The sequence below is a fragment of the Bacillus rossius genome, chromosome 3, assembly GCF_032445375.1.
Source record: "Bacillus rossius redtenbacheri isolate Brsri chromosome 3, Brsri_v3, whole genome shotgun sequence".
NCBI classification, from domain to species: Eukaryota; Metazoa; Arthropoda; class Insecta; order Phasmatodea; family Bacillidae; genus Bacillus; species Bacillus rossius.
The window spans coordinates 56,567,385-56,587,718 of record NC_086332.1 but is presented as its reverse complement, the minus strand read 5'-3'; the positions used below and the strand labels follow the sequence as shown (position 1 = coordinate 56,587,718).

The 20,334-nt window shown below is 44.2% G+C and overlaps 1 protein-coding gene across 1 annotated transcript in view; it reads left to right on the top strand.

The window, feature by feature from the left end:
- Positions 1 to 20,334, top strand: part of LOC134530727 (WD repeat-containing protein 27-like) — a 75,206-nt gene that overhangs the window by 11,803 nt on the left and 43,069 nt on the right. Inside the window, exons 4-6 of the mRNA XM_063365848.1 lie at positions 6,707 to 6,862; positions 14,168 to 14,372; positions 17,572 to 17,755. Coding sequence (XP_063221918.1) covers positions 6,707 to 6,862; positions 14,168 to 14,372; positions 17,572 to 17,755 — 545 coding nt within the window. The remainder of the gene's footprint in view (positions 1 to 6,706; positions 6,863 to 14,167; positions 14,373 to 17,571; positions 17,756 to 20,334) is intronic.

Sequence of the window (20,334 nt, the reverse complement as noted above, 5' to 3'; positions counted from 1 at the left end):
GGATCCGGATCAGCTCCGCGGCATCTGGCCCCATTCGGCCCAGGCGGGTTTTGGACCGACTTGGCCCTGCAGCTGCGGGCGGGGGCGGCGCCGATGCCTGGTGGGCGGCGTCGCTCGCCGGCGACCTGGGGCGGGCCCCGAACGGATGAGGCGGGCCGTCCCCAGTGGTCCCTGATGGACAGGGCGGTGCTTCGTCGGGCCCTGCAGCTGCGGGCGGGGGCGGCGCCGATGCCTGGTGGGCGGCGTCGCTCGTCGGCGACCTGGGGCGGGCCCCGAACGGATGAGGCGGGCCGTCCCCAGTGGTCCCTGATGGACAAGGCGGTGCTTCGTCGGGCCCTGCAGCTGCGGGCGGGGGCGGCGCCGATGCCTGGTGGGCGGCGTCGCTCGCCGGCGACCTGGGGCGGGCCCCGAACGGATGAGGCGGGCCGTCCCCAGTGGTCCCTGATGGACAGGGCGGTGCTTCGTCGGGCCCTGCAGCTGCGGGCGGGGGCGGCGCCGATGCCTGGTGGGCGGCGTCGCTCGCCGACGACCTGGAGCGGGCCCCGAACGGATGAGGCGAGCCAACCCCACAAGTGCTAGGGGGATGAGACGGCGGCTGGACGACTGCTGCAGACGCGGGCGGGGGTGACGCCGACGCCGGATTAGCGGCGTCGCTTCTTGGAGGGAGGCGTTGCTCCCTGATGTCCTGGAACATGGTGCGCTTGGGTGGGGCGTCATCGCGACCTGGTGGCCGTGGTGGCGCACTCGTGTGCGGGGCTGGACGAAGGGTAGGGGGGCGGTGGCCAGCGATGTCACTGCTCCCTAGACGGAGTTTCCCGGAGGTACGGCCTCCCCCCCTCGCGCCTGCCAGATGGCCTCGCGTGTCGGACACACATTGTGCCAGTGGTTTTCCGCCGTGGGGCAGTAGCGACAGCGAGGCGGGCGACTGTCTTGGGCACCCTGTGGTCCGCCGCGGCGCTCCTCGCGGCGCGGTTGTTGCGCGGCCCGGCTGGGCGGGCTGGTTTGTGACGCTCCCCCCCTCCCCCGGGGCGGAGTGTAAGGCCGGTAGTTATCTCTCGGAGGCGGCTGTTCTACGTACGGAACGACTGCTTGCGCGTCCTCTGGTTGCACCGCCTCCTGAGTTTGCGGAGTTGGGCGCGGCGTCGCGATGTTTTTGGTACGTCGGTGCGCCATCAGATCGTATTCTATGTCCCTGGCTCGGGCGAGGAAGTTTTCTAGTCCGTGCGAAACTACCCCGCGCAAGAATGGGCGTAGTTCGGGAGACACCAACTCTACGATGAAAGGGAGCACGTCGTCGGCGCGGCCCCCGAGTGAAAGGCGGCGGTAAAGCCGGAGTTTGCCATAAACAAACGCCTCCACGCTCTCCCCACTCTCTTGCGCGCGGCTGAACAGTTCACTGCGGCATTTGTTCTGGGTGCGCGCGTCGTTGAACCGAGCCTCCAACCGGCGTGAGAAGTCTTCCCAGCCCACATCGTATCCCCCCGCCTGAGACCACCAAGTGCGCGCTTCCCCTCGCAGCTGTCCGCTGACCCGCTCCGTCCAGTCTTCGGGCGCTGTGTGGTGCCGGGTTAGTTTCTCTTCACAGGCACTTAGGAATAAACGCGGGTCGTCGTGGGCGTGGCCCGTGAATTCTGGGAGAGTGACAGGTCCGCTAGGGGGGCGGTGCACTAAGGCCAGGGAGCCACTCTGTCGCCTACGTGCGCGTCCTTCGCACTCGACACATAGGTAAAGTCCGTCGCGGAAGTTTACAAACTCGAGTGCGTCAGCGCATGCGCGGTGCCTGATAGTCCCACACTGTTGACAATGTGCTACTTCGTCATGGCGGCCCGGACACCTGTTCGCGGCACACAGAGGGCCTGTCGGGGCTCGGAGATTGCTCTCTGCCCTTAAGTGCGGAAACTGACATGTGCAGCACTTATGAGGGTACTCACCAGCGCAGCTGTTGTTGGTGTATGGTTTTCCGCAGCGGTCGCAGGGCTCCTCCATGGCGATGGTTACGTCAGCTCCCGCGTACATGGCGTGGTTCGCGGCTGTCAGACCCGGACGACGGGTCGCGGCGTCGGTGGCGGGCGCGGACAGATCCGGGAGGGCGCTCCCTTCGCTATCGTCCGAGCGGTCTTGTCCGCACGTCCTCGCCCCGCGGATGTTTGCGCGGTCGCGGTCGGTGGTGAAATGTGTTACCTCGGTGATCCTCGGGCGTTCTCGCGCGCGCTCGGCGCGCAGGTGGAGGGGTGGTGTCCTGGAGGCTGCGCGCTGCTGGGGTGGGGGGTGCTGTGACCTTATTTCTCCAGCGGGTCCCGTTTCCCGGCGCCTGTCTGTCTAGTGATGCGCGCCTGAAGTCCTTTGTCCCTACCCTGCGAGTTATGCCGTTTTCGCCTGCGTTTTTCACTGGTTTGCGCTGTACGTCTCTGGCAAGCTACATTTTTTTTTCTGATTTGCCTAAAATTTGGTAGCCACACTAGCTGGGCGCCATTTGTCGCCCTACCGGTCCCTGCTACGATTTTGCCGCTGCTGAGGGCGCCAACTAGCCTAAGTTTAGACCCTGTGGGCCAGTTCACAGGTAGAGCGGAGATCCTCGGGGTCGTGACGTCGCCACGTGGCTGGCAGGGAGCTGGATCGGTAGAGGTGGTGGTCCGGTGAGGGTAGAGCTGCTCAGTTCCCGGCGGAACTGTTCACTTGCGGGCGCGACACACAACTTGCCTGGTCCAGGTCTGAAGCTCGACTGCCTGCATTCCGCATCGCTGCGCGTCACCCGGAGCCCGCTTCCCGCAAAAACGTCCCAAGCGCAGCAGGACTCCTCACGCCGCGAACTACCCCCCCCACCCTAGTGAGGCGACGAGGGAACATAACGACCTGTGCGAGCGAAGGGAGCACTTGGAACGACGTCACTACGAGTCCTTGATACTAGTCGCTTTTATATCTTGTAAATGCATTAGTTATACAGCACAATCTTGTAGGTAACATATCTTTACTTATAACTTGTTAACCACATACAACACACACTGAGATGGCGACATACCGCCTTCAGTTGTTACTCACTACACAAGGTTGCCAACTCTAACATAGATAACATCTACAACACCTTCCCTCTTCTAGATTAACTCTTGACAAATCACTTCTTTAATTTTAACATAAAAATACTGACTGCTTACACATAGAACACTGCACAGAATAAACCCTTCAACACAGAATACACATAGGATACAATAACACATCATACTAATAGACAAACGCAGAGATCTATAACACCTTCCCTGTCAGAGGCTAGTTGCATGTCATTATTCACAGATCCAATCTCTTCACTGGCTTGACCACCCTTCCACTTCTTGTTACGGTACACTGTCCTGTGCCTGGCTCAAAACCTCGGAAGTCTGATTCCAGTGGGGACGAGCATGAAAGTGGACCCAGCTCCTCGCTACCATGATGCAACTCTGCGTTGCCTGACTGGGTTCCACAATCAACTTCCATCAGGACCGGAGTGGCCACTTTTGGCTGCTCAGACACTTTTGACTTACGAATGTGGATGACATTTCGACGAACTGTTTTACCTCGTGACATGCGAATCCAATACGAGCGGGGGGATGAATGCTGCCCTACTATCACACCAGGCTCCCAGGTGGCAGAACTGCTTGTCCTGACAACTACCCTGTCCCCCCTGACAAGCTGCACCTCCTGTCGTCGAGCTGTTCTGTCAAGAACCGGTGCGCTAGAAACTAGGGACTTAAGATGAGCAAAAGCTGCATCATGACATGGCAACCAGGCCCATTCCACATCGGACTTCAGGAGGTCGTACAAAGGGCTACAAATACTGGCCATGTTGGGGACATAAGAACGGACATAATTGAACATACCTAAAACTCGTTGGACTTCTTTGCGAGAACTGGGTGCAGGGAGACTGGTTAAAGCTCGAACTCTCTCTGGATCCGGTGACATTCCCTCCGCAGAAAATATATGACCAACATAGCGAACCTGCGAAACTTTGTACTGCAGCTTGTCAGCATTAAATTTTATCCCCAGACGTGCAGCACGCTCAACAACCTGTTGCGTACACTCATCATGTTCTGTTTCAGTTCGTCCGGTGCACAAAATATCATCAAAAAAAATCACCACACCTGGGATGTCACCGAAATTCTCTTCAATAAACTTCTGAAAGGTCTCTGGCGCATTGGTAATGCCATATGGCATACGCAGGTAGCGGTAGCAACCAAAGGGGGTGGAGAAGCAGCACTTCAGAGATGAATCTTCGTCCAACTGCACCTGATGGAACCCCTCCTTGAGATCAAACACTGAATAGGAGCTCTTGCCAGTCAGCTTCTCTGACATCTCTTCGAGTGTAGGGATAGCGTGATAGTCCCGCACAATGACCTTATTAAGTTCCGTTGGATCCAAACAAAGTTGTAGTTTACCAGTAGACTTTTCAACGAGAACAAGGTTGCTTACCCAGGCTTTGGGATCAAGTTTATGCACTTTACATATGACCCCTTTCTGCACCAGTCTATCTAGCTCCTCTTTTAAAGCCCCTTTTATAGCTCGGGGTACTCGTCGTGGAGGTTTGCACACAGGCTGGCTAGCATCCCTTATACGTATTTTGCATACTTGCGGAAAGCAGCCAATACCCGAGAATACTTCAAAATTATTCTTAACAAAGCTGTCTTTAGCGACTTCAGTAGTAGAGTGAACTCTTTTAACCAGGTTAAAGTCAACACAGGACTGCAGTCCCAGCAGTGGGGTGCTATCAGAATCAATAATAACAAACTGTGTGTAGCGTTCGTGTCCCTTGACAGAACACAGTAACTCAACGACTCCCGTGGCAGGAAGAACAGTGCCACCCCAAACTTCAATTTTAAGAGCCGTTGGTCTAACTTTAAACTGCTGATTTACTTTCTTAAATAACTTGAGAGGCAGGATATTGACCTCAGACCCTGGGTCTAGTTTTATGTCAATGGGCTTGCCCTCAATCAACACTTGCTCCCTCCACTCATTAGGATGCGATGTTTTAGAACTGCGAGGACTTACAGAATGAATGACTACAGTGTCACAATACAACGATTCATTGGAGGAATGTTCTACTTTCACCTCCCGCACTTTGCGAACTTTACACGACACAGCAAAGTGGTTTAAGATACCACATTTGGCGCACTTTTTCCCATAGGCGGGGCACTGCCTGGGTTTGTGCTTGGTTTGGCACCTGGAACATGTGTACTCACCATTGCTACTGGCTGCAGGGTGAACATTGGCCCTAGGTTTTGCAAATTGCCCCTTTCTTGTTGCTACGAAATCGACCGGTGCCCTTATACCATCCTGAAAACAAGTCTTGGCCTGAATTTCTTTGGCTTGCTGTTGACTCTGTTCAACCAGCCGACAGTGTGTCACTACTTTAACCAATGTTGCATTCTCCATTCGCAATAGCGCCTCTCGAGACGTTGAATCCCTGATTCCCTGAACAATACGGTCTATCAGCATGTTTTCCTCTTGCGCTACGGGACGATCATAACCGCACGGTTTCACTAGCCGACGACAGTCTGTCAGGAAATGGTCAAAAGTCTCACCCTCATGCTGTACACGCTGGTGAAAAATGAATCGGTCGTAGAGAGGATTGGTTTTGGGCGCTACAAATGTTCTATAAGCATCTTTCACTTTACTAAACACTAACTTGTCCGCTGCAGTAATGTCAAACGTTTCAAATAGAGACCGTCCTTGTGAACCAAGCATGTTCTTCAGAAGAGCAATCTTCACCTTGTCAGGGCACTCATCCTGACCCGTGGCGATCAAGTAATTGTCGAAGTCGCCCTCAAAAATTTCCCAGGCCTCACGTGCAGTAGAGCTCTGCAAATCAACACTCTCTGGAAGTTTCACAATATTGAGGCCGGCCATCGCAAACGTCAGTCACTCAGAAGCTCGGTACACTAATAATCCGAGACACATCCACAACACACAATCTCGTATGCCACACACCAATTCTATTCTCGCTGTAGAATGTGGATAGCGCGACCAACCATGCTTGCAGGTTAATAAATCACAAACAAACATCCCCGTGAAGAACTATACATGAATAGGTTACATGAAAAATCCACGAGACTGCGCCATGTTTTAGTCGCTTTTATATCTTGTAAATGCATTAGTTATACAGCACAATCTTGTAGGTAACATATCTTTACTTATAACTTGTTAACCACATACAACACACACTGAGATGGCGACATACCGCCTTCAGTTGTTACTCACTACACAAGGTTGCCAACTCTAACATAGATAACATCTACAACACTAGACAACCGTTCACATGACACAAGTTTGCTACAAGTTGAGCGGTTACAAGGTGTATACTTTCTTGTACAAGAAAGAAGCCTGTGTGAACTGGGATAAGTACTACATAGTTTTGGCCAATATTTGTTTAAATATGGTTTTTCAGTTAGTAGTACTTCTGAATGACTTGTATTATTCCAGTTTTTAATTATTCAAAATTTTACATGAAAATAATATTTCAGAATTTGGCCCTGGATTCTTCAATTATATGCTCAGGAAGAAATTTTTAAGATTGAAAGTTACATAATATCTATTTTATAAGTTTTGTGATTGTCTCTGTAGCGTGGAGGTTTATAGCATCATGCATATAACTTAATAATGCTTTTAATGTGTTAATAAATGATCATGTGTGGTCTTTTGTTGTTAACTTTATACAGTGACTTGTTATTTTCCAAAATAGTTTCTATCTTCGGAGACGAGGGCTTCGTGTGTTGTCGTCCAGTCTGTTGACACGCATGGTGTTGTCGAGGTGAGCAGCTCGCGGGGCAGTGTGTTCACGTTCTCGTCTGAGGACAACGACCTGCTGGTGCTCGTCGAGCAGAGCCACTGCTTCAAGGTGAACAGCTGTGAAGAGTCTCGCAAGCAGTCATTTTTCATTTTTAAAATTATATTGGGGTTTAACTAGGGTGTGTACAGGTTGTGGAAGTCCTGAAAGAGTAAGGAAACTGCGAGACTAGTCATGATATGGTGTGAATGTTATGAAACTTAAATATCCAGCAGCGTTTTGCTAACTTAATTTTTTTTTTAACTTCAGTTTATAGTCGCATGTAAAATTTTCTCCAAAAATGAAAATATTATAGCTTTTACAACTTTAAAATCTGCATGTTCCTACATATAGACAATTTCATTTGGATTTGCTCATATTTAATTTTGATTATGTATGTAGATTTTAAAATTTCCCTTTGTAAAAATTTTTGTTAAAAGGTTCTGAAAAAGTCCTGAAATTGGTTAACTAGGTGTTTGTAGACACAATGGTTTAAAGACTCTTTAACAGTAGGTTCATTAGAGACTATACTAATTTAATAATGCCAGATAATGCCACACAATTCACTATTCATTGGGAAATTGAGTCTGGTCAATATTTGGCTTCCTACTATGGGCTTTGACAAACATAGTTGTAAAGTCTGATAAAGGTTGTTGCTCTGATTTTTTTCATTCACGTATAGTAAAGGTAACATCAGAAGAGGAACATATACACTCACATATTTTAGTTCAATGTTTGATTTGCACTCTGCAATACATTTTTCTAAATGTCTATTTACCAGTCATGGAGGGCATGTGTTGTGATTGGAAGTTGGCAGACATGAGGGGAGGACACTGGATGTGGGAGGAGGGAAGGACCTGCGAAGGAGGCTCCAGAAGGGGGAGGAGTGAGGGTGGTTGGGGGTGGGAACTCCTTGCCACCGGGCGGATGCCCAATTGCAAGTGAAAAATATATTATTATGAAGGCGAGCAGTATTCATGTAATGGCGGACCTTTAATAGATCATAACTGGAACGTGTTATTATGTCTTGTAAGCAATAGTGAATAATAAAGAAATTAAATATGGCGCAGTCAGTAGGATAGCCTACAGGTGTTCAAAATACCGGTAGCCAGCGGTGGGCCATGTGGCGCTAGTGGAACGAACTAGTTTGAGCAGTCTCTGTGTGCGTGTGTGTCGGGCGGGTTAGACAATGGAGTCGTTCAAACCGCCACCGTGTCTAGCTCTCGATGGCAATTTGTGTAAAAATTATCGCAAGTTCAGGCAGAGTTTTGACATTTTCATGCTGGCGACAGGCTATGAATCGAAGTCGTCGGCAGTCAAGGTTGCCATGTGGCTCAATATAATCTGAGACGAAGCTGTGGAGCTATACAACACGTTTGACCTCTCGGACGAAGACAAAACAGATTTTACAAAGGTAACAGCAGCGTTTGAGGCCTACTGTAACCTGAAAAAGAACATTGTCGTGGAACACTTTAAGTTCAACTGTCGTTCGCAAGAAGAGGGTGAGTTGTTTGAGGGATCTAAAGAAACTTGTGAAAAGCTGTAACTTCAAAGATCAGGCAGATAGTGTGGTTAGGGATCGCATAGTGCTTGGCATTCGAGATAAAGGCCTACAAGAAAGATTGTTAAGAGAGCCTGATCTTAGCCTAGGCAAGGCAGTTGAACAATGCCGAGTGTCACAATCAGGCAAACAGTGTGCAGGTGTTGTACAGAGCAAGGTGGTTACTCCAGTGCAACACCATGTCGAAACAATGAAGGAGGAGTCCCAGAGTGAACAGGGGGTCGACACAGTTTGGGAGGACATCAAAACAACAGAGACAACCCCATCTACAGCAGGCGGTCAAAGGAGGCTTTCGGTGTCGACGGTGTAGAAGAGAGCACAAGAAAAATGAGTGCCCAGCATTTGGAAAAGAGTGCTACAAGTGTAAAAATTTCAATCACTTTGCAGTTGCATGTACTAGTCAGGTGCAAGAGGTTAGGGTAACTGAGTCGACATGTGGGTCAGAAGACTTCTTTGTAAGTACGCTGCAAGTTGTAGGATCAGGCGAATGCCGTGCTATCATAGAGAGTGTCAAACAATATCGTAAGGAGTGGGTCCAGGATGTGTGTGTGCGGGACCAGAGTGTACAATTTAAGTTGGACACGGGGTCGGAAGTAAATATACTGTCACAGTCTCTCGTAAAGCAGGTTGACGGCACAACTGAGCTAAAGCAACCTAACGTAACCCTGGAAGGATTCGGTGGTCACAAAATAAAGCCAGTGGGGGTGGTTGCATTTCGTTGTTGCACACGTGGACAGAGGAAAAACAGTGTGCGAGTGTTGTTGGAATTTGTTGTGGTCAAAGACAATGATTGTAGGATGCCAATCCAGGGACTCCCAGGGTGCATCCTGTTGGGACTCGTCTCCCGCAGTGTGGTTCACAGTGTGAGCAGTAGGCCAGCTGGTATCGCATCGGGTATCTCATACGCTGAGTTTACAACAGAGTTCGCGTGTCTGTTCGAAGGAACAGGGTGCATGCCTAACACGTGCAGCTTGACATTGGACAAGTCAATACAGCCAGTCGCGAAACCCCCTAAAAGAGTGCCTCTGGCACTTCGAGACAGGCTGAAGCAGAAGTTGGAGGTCCTGGTAAACGTAGGGATCATTGCAAAGGTCGATCAGCCTTCTGAGTGGGTAAGTCAATTAACGATCGTGGAGAAGACAGATAAGTCACTTCGGCTGTGTTTAGACCCAGTGGAATTAAACACAGCAATCAGAAGGGAATATCATATGATACCAACGCTAGAAGAATTAAGTTGTCAACTTAGCAATAAGGCAGTCTTCACGGTGTTGGATCTGAAAGATGGTTTCTATCAAATTGAGCTAGATGAACAGTCAAGTCGTTACTGCACGTTTATCACACCATTTGGGTGCTACAGGTTTAGAAGACTCCCATTTGGTTTGTCCAGTGCACCAGAAATATTTCAACGTGTGAATGTGAAGAACTTTGGTCACATTCCAGAGGTAATAGTATATTTTGATGATTTGTTTATTGCAGCAGCTGATGAGCAGGAAAATGACAAGATCTTATTGCAGGTATCACAGAGAGCTAAGGACCTTAATGTGAAATTCAACAAAGCCAAGATTCAGTTCAAACAACCTGAAGTGAAGTATTTTGGACATGTTTTTTCCAAGAACGGTATGCAACCAGATCCAGAACAGGTGCAGGCAGTGCTCGCGCTACAGGCACCCACCAACAAGGTAGAACTTCAACGGGTACTGGGTTTCATAAGCTATCTACGAAAATTTTTGCCTAGCCTAGCCACCATCATTGCACCCCTGTATGAATTACTGAAAACTAATGTTGAGTGGCAATGGCTGCCGGTACACAAAGAAGCATGGAGGCACGTCAAAGAGTTGGTCAGGACGACTCCAGTGTTAGGTCTGTTCGACACCAACAAGCTGCTGTCGATGCAGTGTGATGCGTCCAAGGATGGCCTGGGGTGTTGTTTGATGTGCGGGGATCAACCCATCGCCTATGCGTCTCGGAGTTTGTCTCCAGCAGAGAAAAACTAGGCACAGGTAGAGAAGGGAATGCTAAGTATAGTGTTTGCAGCACGAAAATTTCATCAATTCATATATGGGAGTAACGTCACTGTGTACACAGATCACAAACCTCTTGTGCCCGTATTCAAGAAAAATGTGGGAGAAGTCTACTCAGTACGACTACAGCGTATGAAACTTAAGTTTCTGCGTTACACACTGTCAGTGGAGTACATTCCGGGCAAACTGATGCATGTAGCGGATCTGTTGTCACGGTCTTATATACGAGAGTGTGACGATGGAGAGGCTGAGCTGACCAACGAGATGGTTCACACCGTCGGTGTGTGTGACAGTGTTCAGATGTCAGAAGAGCGAAAGGCTGAGTTCAGACAGGCAACGTCAGGTGATGAAGTACTAAGTGAGGTGATGCAATACTGTCAAACAGAGTGGCCAGAACATAAAAATTGAGTCAGCCAACAGGCACAAGCATATTTTGTTCAGAGACATAACTTGCATGCCGACAACGGTCTCCTATTTCTAAATGACCGTGTAGTGGTACCAGGAACGCTGCGTCCGCAAATGCTACTCTGTCTGCACGAAGGACACCTAGGCATCGAGAGAGCCAAAGCTCGTGCCAGACAGCTATTGTACTGGCCGAACATGTCAGTGGACATTGAAGCAACGGTTAGTAGGTGCTTTGTGTGTCAGAAGTTCAGAAACAGGAACACAGCAGAGCCACTAATTAGTCATGAGGTCCCAACTCTACCATTTGAAAAAGTTGGTGTTGATTTGTGTGACTTTGGAGGGAAGAGTTACTTGGTCTTGGTGGACTACTTTTCCAAGTGGATGGAAGTGGTACTAGTTGAAATCAAACAAGTTGGGGGTGTAACGACAGCACTGTTGACCGTGTTTGCAACCAACGGTGTCCCGAAAGTGATAGTGTCTGACAACATGCCGTTTAATTCATACAAGTACAAGCAATTTGCAGCATGTTGGGAGCCATCGAGCGGAGGACAAGAAAAAGTCAGCCAGCAGGGAGAGGCTGCTGTGAGTGAGCGTGAGAACAAGGGTGCAATTGTGGGGTGTCCGGTGCGCACAAAGAGTGGCCGGGAAATCAGATTGCCCGCAAGATTGAGAGACTAGTTCGTCAAACGTTGTGACAGTGTATTATGTATTCGTTAGGGGATGGTGTTGTGATTGGAAGTTGGCAGACATGAAGGCGAGCAGTATTCATGTAATGGCGGACCTTTAATAGATCATAACTGGAACGTGTTATTATGTCTAGTAAACAATAGTGAATAATAAAGAAATAAAACAGCATGGAACCTTTAACTGTCACAAGTTCCATGCATCCTGTCACAGTATCCAAGGGAAAAGGGTGGGGGTTTAGAGTTCTTATGCACCTGACATTTATACCGGTGAACCTGGGGGCCTGTTTGGCAGCCATATTGTGGTGGTATTTTTATTCTCACTCTTTTGGGGATCACAGGGACATTGAGAGAAACTAAGGGCTTGCGGGAAAATAATTGTGTGGGGCCCCCTTCCTATTACTTAAATGTACAACTTTATAAACCCCACAATTAAAAAAGTTCTAAAGACTGTAAATGTTAGTGTGATCATAACTGTAAACGTGATCTTGCTTAGTGCATGACTTGTAAGGTTTCCTATAAAATCTATTAAAAATATACTTGTGACAGCAGGGGCGTAGCCAGGGGGGGGTTTTAGGGGTTCGAACCCCCCCCTTAGCACCAAATCTTTAATTAATTTCTTATTCATCACTCAAACAAAATTTCATATTAAAATTAATAACATTTTTACCATTACAATATTTAAATTTAAGTACTGAAAATTGCTAAAATAGCACTATTTTACACCGTAAAATCCAAATTTTCCCGGGGGAGAACCCCCGGACCCCCCGCTTTAATACGTTGGGAAGGGGGGGGGGGCATGCTTCTTAACACCCCCCATACGCTAATCCTGGCTACGCCACTGTGTGACAGTCATTCTATTAGGGAAATAATCCTGAAACTCAACCCTGGTGCCGGGCCCTGGGATGCTTAGTAACATAGATTTACGAGATTGTTAGTCTTGAAAACTGATCATCTAAATGGTGTTTGATCTCACTTATTAATTAGAGTAGGATTGATCATCTTGCCCCTTTTAAATCAAAGCTACTAGCTCTGAGGCAACCTCACGAGAGAATAATAGAGTTTGGTAAAGTCCAACAACCGCTGTGTGAAAGTGCGTCACCTGTTCCAGTCAAGCTGTAGGTTAAAACAAATTAGTTATGCTTTGTTACTATGTGAAGATTTTTGCGATTATGCTCAACTCTGAGCAACGGCACTGCCACTCTGATATCATTCACTCTGCCTCATATACAAATAGGACTCACCCCAGCAGCCATGGTCAAACTGGGCGTTAAAAAAAAGTATTAGTGGTGAAAATTAAGATGATGTGGTGGTAAAATAAGTGTAACAATTTCACCTCATTCACGCACAGCATTGCCACTTCCCTAATTTTAAAGTCACCTTACACAAAAACTTCCTATTAAAGATTGTAAATTTCAACAAGATATTTTACAACTTATACTTGCTTCTTATAGAATGGGATTTCAATTACGTGACTTGTTTAAAGAGGCCATGTGAGGAATGAAATATACCGATGGACTAATGTTATCTCTTCCAATTAAAGTTAGAAATATGTGTCATGGGGACAGAATGGTTTATAGGTCAGCTATCACTCAACACCCTAGGTTGGATTCCAGATAGGTCAAACCACATATACATATTTCAAAAGTCTGTAGGCCTGTGCGAATACTAGTTTTTTAAAGCAAAGCGAATATCAAATAAATTTTTTAAAATTGCTACTGCAATGGGGGTTGAAGTGTTTGTCGAATCATAGGGCGCCACCACATATATAATGGTCATGTGGACCCGGCTACTCTGTTCTCGGGGCCGTGGCGTAGCCCATGTGTGGCGAGACCTGTTTCCCCCTGTATCACTAAAAAGCTCTGAAAACAATGACAGGTGCATGAAGCTCCTTGCTAGCAGCAATCGCGACTCACTGTCTATTCATCCTCACTCGGCAGCTTTCGGGAGCGGAGCAATGACGTCACACCGGTAGGAGTGCTCGCAGCTTGTAAGGGGGGAGGTGGTGGGCACATTGGGCTCAGAAGGGCGCAGCCCGGGACAATGTCAAAATATTAGGGGAGTCGATTTGAATTGTAAATGTTCTCGGTAAAAACGTATAAAATATAGTATTGAAGTTAAAAAATTGTTTAACGTTTGTAATATTTAAACTAATTAAGCAATTATTGAGTTGGGCCCTATGTATAACATTATTAAATAAATATTATAAACTAACCATGCATAATATTAATATTGAGCATTCATAAAAGTATGTGGAATGCCACTATTTGATTTTTTTTTTAAGTAACCAACGCAAATATATGTACAAGGCAAAAAATTTTTTTTTCGTGATTGACTCTTAAGCTCCAATGTTTTAAAGCTTTGCAAAAATCCGTAGTTTCACATCGGACTTGAAGCTTTACATTAGTCGTAAAGCTTTGCATTACAACTGAAGCGCTTCAAATAAAACAAATAGGGAATAGGAAATTTCTAGGCGAAGTCATATTGAATATTAAAAAGAGCTTCAAATGATTCACACAGGCCAACAATTGTCATCAATTACCCGGTTGCTAACGAGAGCATTTACTTTTAATTCGTTAATTTATTAATAAATATCTGATGTTATCATATTTGTAAATTAATTTTTAGGTTTGTAGATTTTTTAACATTTTATAATTGGTACTTTGTAGTGATGGCACAACTATGAGAAACTTGAAACGTGTTCCAGGTGTTGGATGTTCTGGCACTGTCCGTCTTGTACCAGTCGGCGACTGTGGAATCCAGTCCTGTGTCTTGTGCGGTGTTTGCTGATCATAAGCTACTGCTTGGCAGCTCTCGGGGCATGGTCAATATTTTCCGAGTGACGAGGAGTCACGCTCGCCTCGTCGCCAAGTTTGATGTGACCAGGTCGTTCCAGCAAGACAGGGCTGCAGGCATGTGTTAGAACTTAACATTTCATCATGGACAGGTCTCTACAAAATCTCTGAAAGTTTAGGAGCCAAGAACAAAATCTAGGAGCCAGTCTTACAGTCTTTCGCTTGTTTAGATTAGTTATCACACATCGTGCAGCGGACAAGTAAACAACAGTACAGCATCAGTGCAATGCAGTGCTCACCACACTCATCTGTTGCAATGTTGCACTGTTGTCTAGTTGTAAATATGCAATGTTGCCAAGCTTCTGGATCACACAGGTGCTGCATTTGCAATGAGTGAGACCGCTGTAGGAAAAACTGACAACCAATTTATACAATGTACTTGATTTATGGGCGAGTTCTTGTGCCATGCACCACAGATAAAATGTATGCACAATAGTTTAAATATCATCCCAGTTTCTTACACCCAGTAATTTTTGTACAAGATTTTATAACAACAAACTAATTTGCTGATTTTTCAAAAGATTTTATAATAATATCTTGGCAGAAGTTAGTCGCCAACAAGGAAACATTAGGCATCAGGCGACCTGACTCCCGGGATTTGTAGGGCCCAGATCATGGTCTTTTTTAGTGTGTTTTTATCTAGTAAACGGGAGAGTATGGAGTTCTATATGGGACACCTCGAGGGAAAGTAGATATTGCTTATAATTAAATCAATAGCATACTTGCTGCCTTATCAGATCATAGCATCTCAATCATAGAGAGCGGGGCAGGTTTGGCATCATATCCGTTAAAATACAGGGAACTCTCTCATTAGCCATGTGAGTGACATCATGCCCTGAGATAGAAGTCGAGCCAAGTCTTTATGCCCATAAAAACACAAGTGACTTTTGTAGAAATTCTATTCAAACACTACCAACGAGACCCTTATTAATACTAGCCCTAACTTTTCCCTAATAAGCTATCACAAAATTTTTGAAATACAAATTATCATATTATTAACATGGAAGCTCTGTTTCAATGTCTAATAAGATTTAAAAAAGCCTAAACTTTAAATTTTCTATTAATAAAAAGCTTATTGACATGTTCACATAATGCCCTAGTTTGTTATTTATTGAATGCTTGTCTGCCAACCACAACCCGCAATACTCAAAAGTTTTATTATTAATGCTTGTGTGAAAGTCTGGCACTGTCGTTATCACCATTTACTTTCTGCTTAAAAAAATCACTAACTTGATCATTGTTTTGCTGACCTTTTTCCTTTCCAATGGAAAATCTTGTTGCAGTCCAAGCATTTCTCTGTGTATGGAGTTACTTTTGTAGTTCTCTAATTGTTCGGGTTGTTTTACCATACGAACTAACTATTTCAAATCCAGTATCAAAAATTGGCATTGCCTCATCAAGAGTTTTGAGTGTTAAATGTATGCAAAAGCTGAGTTTGATTTCTTGATGCTCAGAGAAGCCAGCAGTATCATTTCTTTATCATCAGTGTCTATGTTTAGTCCCACTTTGATTCAGGGCTCACTTGTTCACCAGTTGTCGTAGGTTCATTGATACACAATACATTCCCACACATTTTTCCCAAATCTTCCTCCATACACTATTCAGGTTTTATTTTTTATTCTCAAACACATGCATTGTGCAATCAATCACATCTCTAATATTAAATATTCTTAGAAATCGTTCAGACTTGTTGAATTTTTCTTATAGGTAAGGAACTGAAAAAATTGTCATTGTGATAAACTCAAAAAATAATGCGAATTGTAACGTTTTGAAGTCAAAACGTGATTTTCTAATTCTTGTCTTTTTCACGAATTTATACACAAACAAATGTTACAGTTTCCAACTGTGCTCAGAGTTTTTAACTTCTTTTCCCCAGCACCAAGAACCATCACATTATCATCACATGCTAGGCCGAGGGCTGGTACAGCATAGTTGAAAAACTACACGTCCTGCCTCTGAACTGCGTTACTTATGCCTGTTTTGACCATTTTTTTCCCTTTACTGCCTTTGAAATGTCGTCTAGGGTGACACATGATACGGTATAAGACTTAGGAATTTCCGGGAGAGCAAAAAGTAATTTTGGGGAAGGGGGGGGACTAATGGAGCTGTGATTTCTCTTTTTTCCGGTTGTGAAGGTAGGCCCTCCCCTTTTTCTCGCGCCTCTGAAAGACAACTTTTATGCTGCAGGGATCAAACTATTTTTTTTTTATAACTGCTAACTGCCTGCTTGTGGTTTTGTGAAAGTGCCGACTTCTCCGAGTATAAATCACAGTTTATAATAGCAGTCTTGCGTGCTGTTTGTAGACCTTCAAACAATGTTGATATTGAATGGTTACTTAGTTACCTACAACGTAGTATGCTGTCTTTTGATGACTAAATTCAACACTTACAGTTTGAATTTTAATGTAGGTACCTTTAGTTTTAAAAATAACCTGCTGTCGACAGTGTGTCACACCCGTGTCTTCCTTTCTTTGAAAATCTTCTAGATTGTTCTCGAATGTTACATACAGTCTTACTACCCAGAATATGCCTTAAATTTTCGACAAAATGTAATTAATACACTGTTAATTGTAACTGATAAAGTAAACCAATATCAATAAAAAATTATATTTAGCTTTATACCAAACATAACCCAAATTAATAGTCACTATTAAAACAAAAACAAAATACTTGAATTACATATGCATATTATAAGAAACATAAATAAAAATAATTATAAAATATTCAAAAAACATTAACATATAACATTCTTAGTCAAAGTGTTATTGGTAGTAGGGGCAGGCATTATGCAATGTTACAATCTTCCAAATAATTGTTCACCAAGTGAAGGCATACACAATAATTGATTTGTTAGATTTTCTAAAAAAATCAGTAGTTTCAATATAGATTTATTTCAGGTATTTATATTTTTTGAAAAAAAAAAAATTATAACTTTGAAAATCTGTTATTACCAGACAAATTATAAAACCAGAATAGCACTTGTTCAATCTATTCCAAAAGGTCAGGGAATATTGTCTCTAAAAATCTGGAAAACCTGAAATCCATATTTAGTTGTTGCAATAAATTACAAATATTAACATAGGTACATACGTACTTGAAAAGTTATTGGAGCTTAACTGAGTTAATAAACAGGGACAGCAAATTTGTGTGAAGTATGATTCTTAAACAAATGAAATGATTAGCATCTTTGTGTTTGTGATACTGTGAGAAACAGTAAGGTGATGTGGAAGCATTGCTGAAATGACACCCTCAGCAGGTGTGGAGAACGACCCGAAGGGCTACGCCTTGTTAGCAGAGGATCAAGAAACAGCCTGTGATATCGAGGAGCTTGGGTGTATTGTCTCCAGCTTACGTGTCTTCAACCGAGCATCAGTAAGCGTTTCGCTTGAGAGCACAGATGAAGACTTCGATGGCAGGGAAGAAACAGAGTCTTTGCTACGGTGAGAATTTTCTTTGTGTACTGACTCCAGATCTGAATGTTTGAAGCAAATGTAGTGTATTCTAAGTAATATGAATGCTTAAGAAATCAAAAATTGAAAATTATTTCCTCTTCACAATACACACGTTTCATTGTAGTCATTTCTTAAAGTACACCTATTATATAACTACTGCTATGTTCCTCAAATCAGGCAACATTGAATGTGTAGCAATAATGAATAATGCACCAGGTACATACAACAAAAGATTCTCTAGAAAAACTGCTTGATTTCTTCGAAGTACAGGAGAATCCCGTTATAGCGAGCACGGTAATAGCGAGAACACAGCTATAACGAGGTCTTTGTGAGGAATTTATGGCGTGATCGCGTGAAGCGCGCTTTGGTTATTTGTCTGCTTTATCTCCACCCCTCTCGCTTGCCACTAGACATCCGTTGACACCAGTCACATTCTTCAGCCTTGCAGTCGCCACCTAAGTGCGTGGCTTTAAAAATAGAATCCCGTCCTTTCTTTCTTTTATCAAACTTCCATTAGTTACCTGTGCCTGCGACTACAGTCACAGCATCACTGGCTGGCTTTAAGGCCAAGGTATGCTCGAGTCGAATAAACCAAGCCTTTGAATATACATATACTTGTACACATTTCTTATTATTTATAAAATAGACAAAATCTATTTTTTCCCGCCATTAAACATAACAATTAGCACTTTTTTTAAAAATATAAATGCTCTTAATTAATTTGTTGGGACATTTTCATTAACGAATAATAACATTGTTTATTGTATGTAACTAATAACTATGTTAGCCCAAAAAAGTCAGAGCCATCTTTATACTTGTTGCTAATTGATCGTGTTAATATTACACAAATATTTATAAACTGGTTTGGAATTATTTCAGTCGTGACACGTTTACAAACATGTCACATTATTAGTTTACTATCTGACAAATAGTAGGCATTGCATTACTGTATTTATTTCCGAATCGCTAGGACAGTTTTCTTGTAACTTTTGTTTCGATCAGTTGTTGGGGTATCTGTCCAGGAAGGGGGTGGTGATGGTTTGAGTTTAATCCCAAATTTATTTTCTAAAAAACTTTACAGGTTTCTTTAAATAAAAAAAAAGTATAGTTTTCCAGTGAATATTTCGTTTGAGGCGTATGTGCGTTGCAGCACTCCTGCTTTATTGTAAGGAATTAAATCGTCGTGCTACACTAGCGCCGCCTGTTAGCTACATCCCGAACCAACATGGCCGCCAGCAGACAGCCAGCGTCGACAATAGATAGCAGGAAAATGCTGCGTCGGCCGTGGGCCAAGTCGAGTAATCAATTACGGGCTGAGATGCTATACTTATGTGGCGTGGTAAGGTATTCTGGTTATTTTGATGCAATCAGTGATTGCATCCGTACTTGTGGGGAATCGTTTTAAAGAGAATTCACACATCTGCTCACAGAAATTAAGATTTCGTTAATATAACCTGTTATTTTCCAATTATACAGGTTTAAACACAATTTTTATACTATTTTTGGTTAATTTTTAGTTTTTGGGGGCCAAAATCTGTCCAATTCGGTTATAGCGAGGACACGGTTATAGCGAGGATCAAACCCGGAACCGTGACACCTCGCTATAACGGGACTCTAGTGTAGTTTTCATGCCATTCAACACATCATCACTAATCCAGCCCATTGGCAAGGTCATTTCTATATTCAAGAGTTACTACAATACAAAAATGCTAGCTGAAGCTGCAAGAATAACCAATTGGAAAATACACAATGCAGAGAAATTCACCAGAATTACTTCATTTTGTCTATTAGGTCCAGGTTTATAAACTATACAAAAAATGCAAGATGTATAAACATAGTGAGCATCAGCCAACTTTTAACTTCTTGCATTTCGGCTTCTTTAAAAGATGCAGACTTAATGTGCCTAGAAGGCCAATATGATGTTTTTATTATAAACCTGACGTTTTCACACGTCAAACTTTTGCACAGTAAAATAAAATAATACCTTATAAATATAATCAAATTAATGACTATTTCATATGTTTTCATGATCAAATGAAGTGCAGAGAAGTTAGTTTTATATTGTTTCACAATTTTAAGCTTTGTGGTTGGTGACGTCATGCAACTGCCGTGCTTTATAGGTTGTGTGTTGAGTTGTGTTTCCTGTGTAGTTTAAAAACCCAGCCTTACAATGGAAAATTCAATTCTTAAATCTTTATTTTAAAGGTTTATTAAAAACCTAAGTATCTAATTACATATTTTTTTGGCATATATTGTTGCTGCTATACATAGGTAGAGTTAACCACTGAGGTCCTGATATTCAGGCACAGCATTATATGAGATTTATACGGTAAGCTTGTTTCATGTTGGAGGAGCTTCTGGTCAATCAGATAGTCTGGTTTGTGGTTTACTGAGCATGTTCGGCCATATGGTAGCACGTCTGGATCTCATTAAATGGGAGGTTGTGGGTTCAGTCGCAACCCTCTGAATTGGGTGTGTTGTTATCCCTAAGTTGTTTCACACCCCCACTGCAGGCGAATGCAGGTGCAGTGCCTTGACAAGCTTGCTAGTGATTGGTATCAGACCGA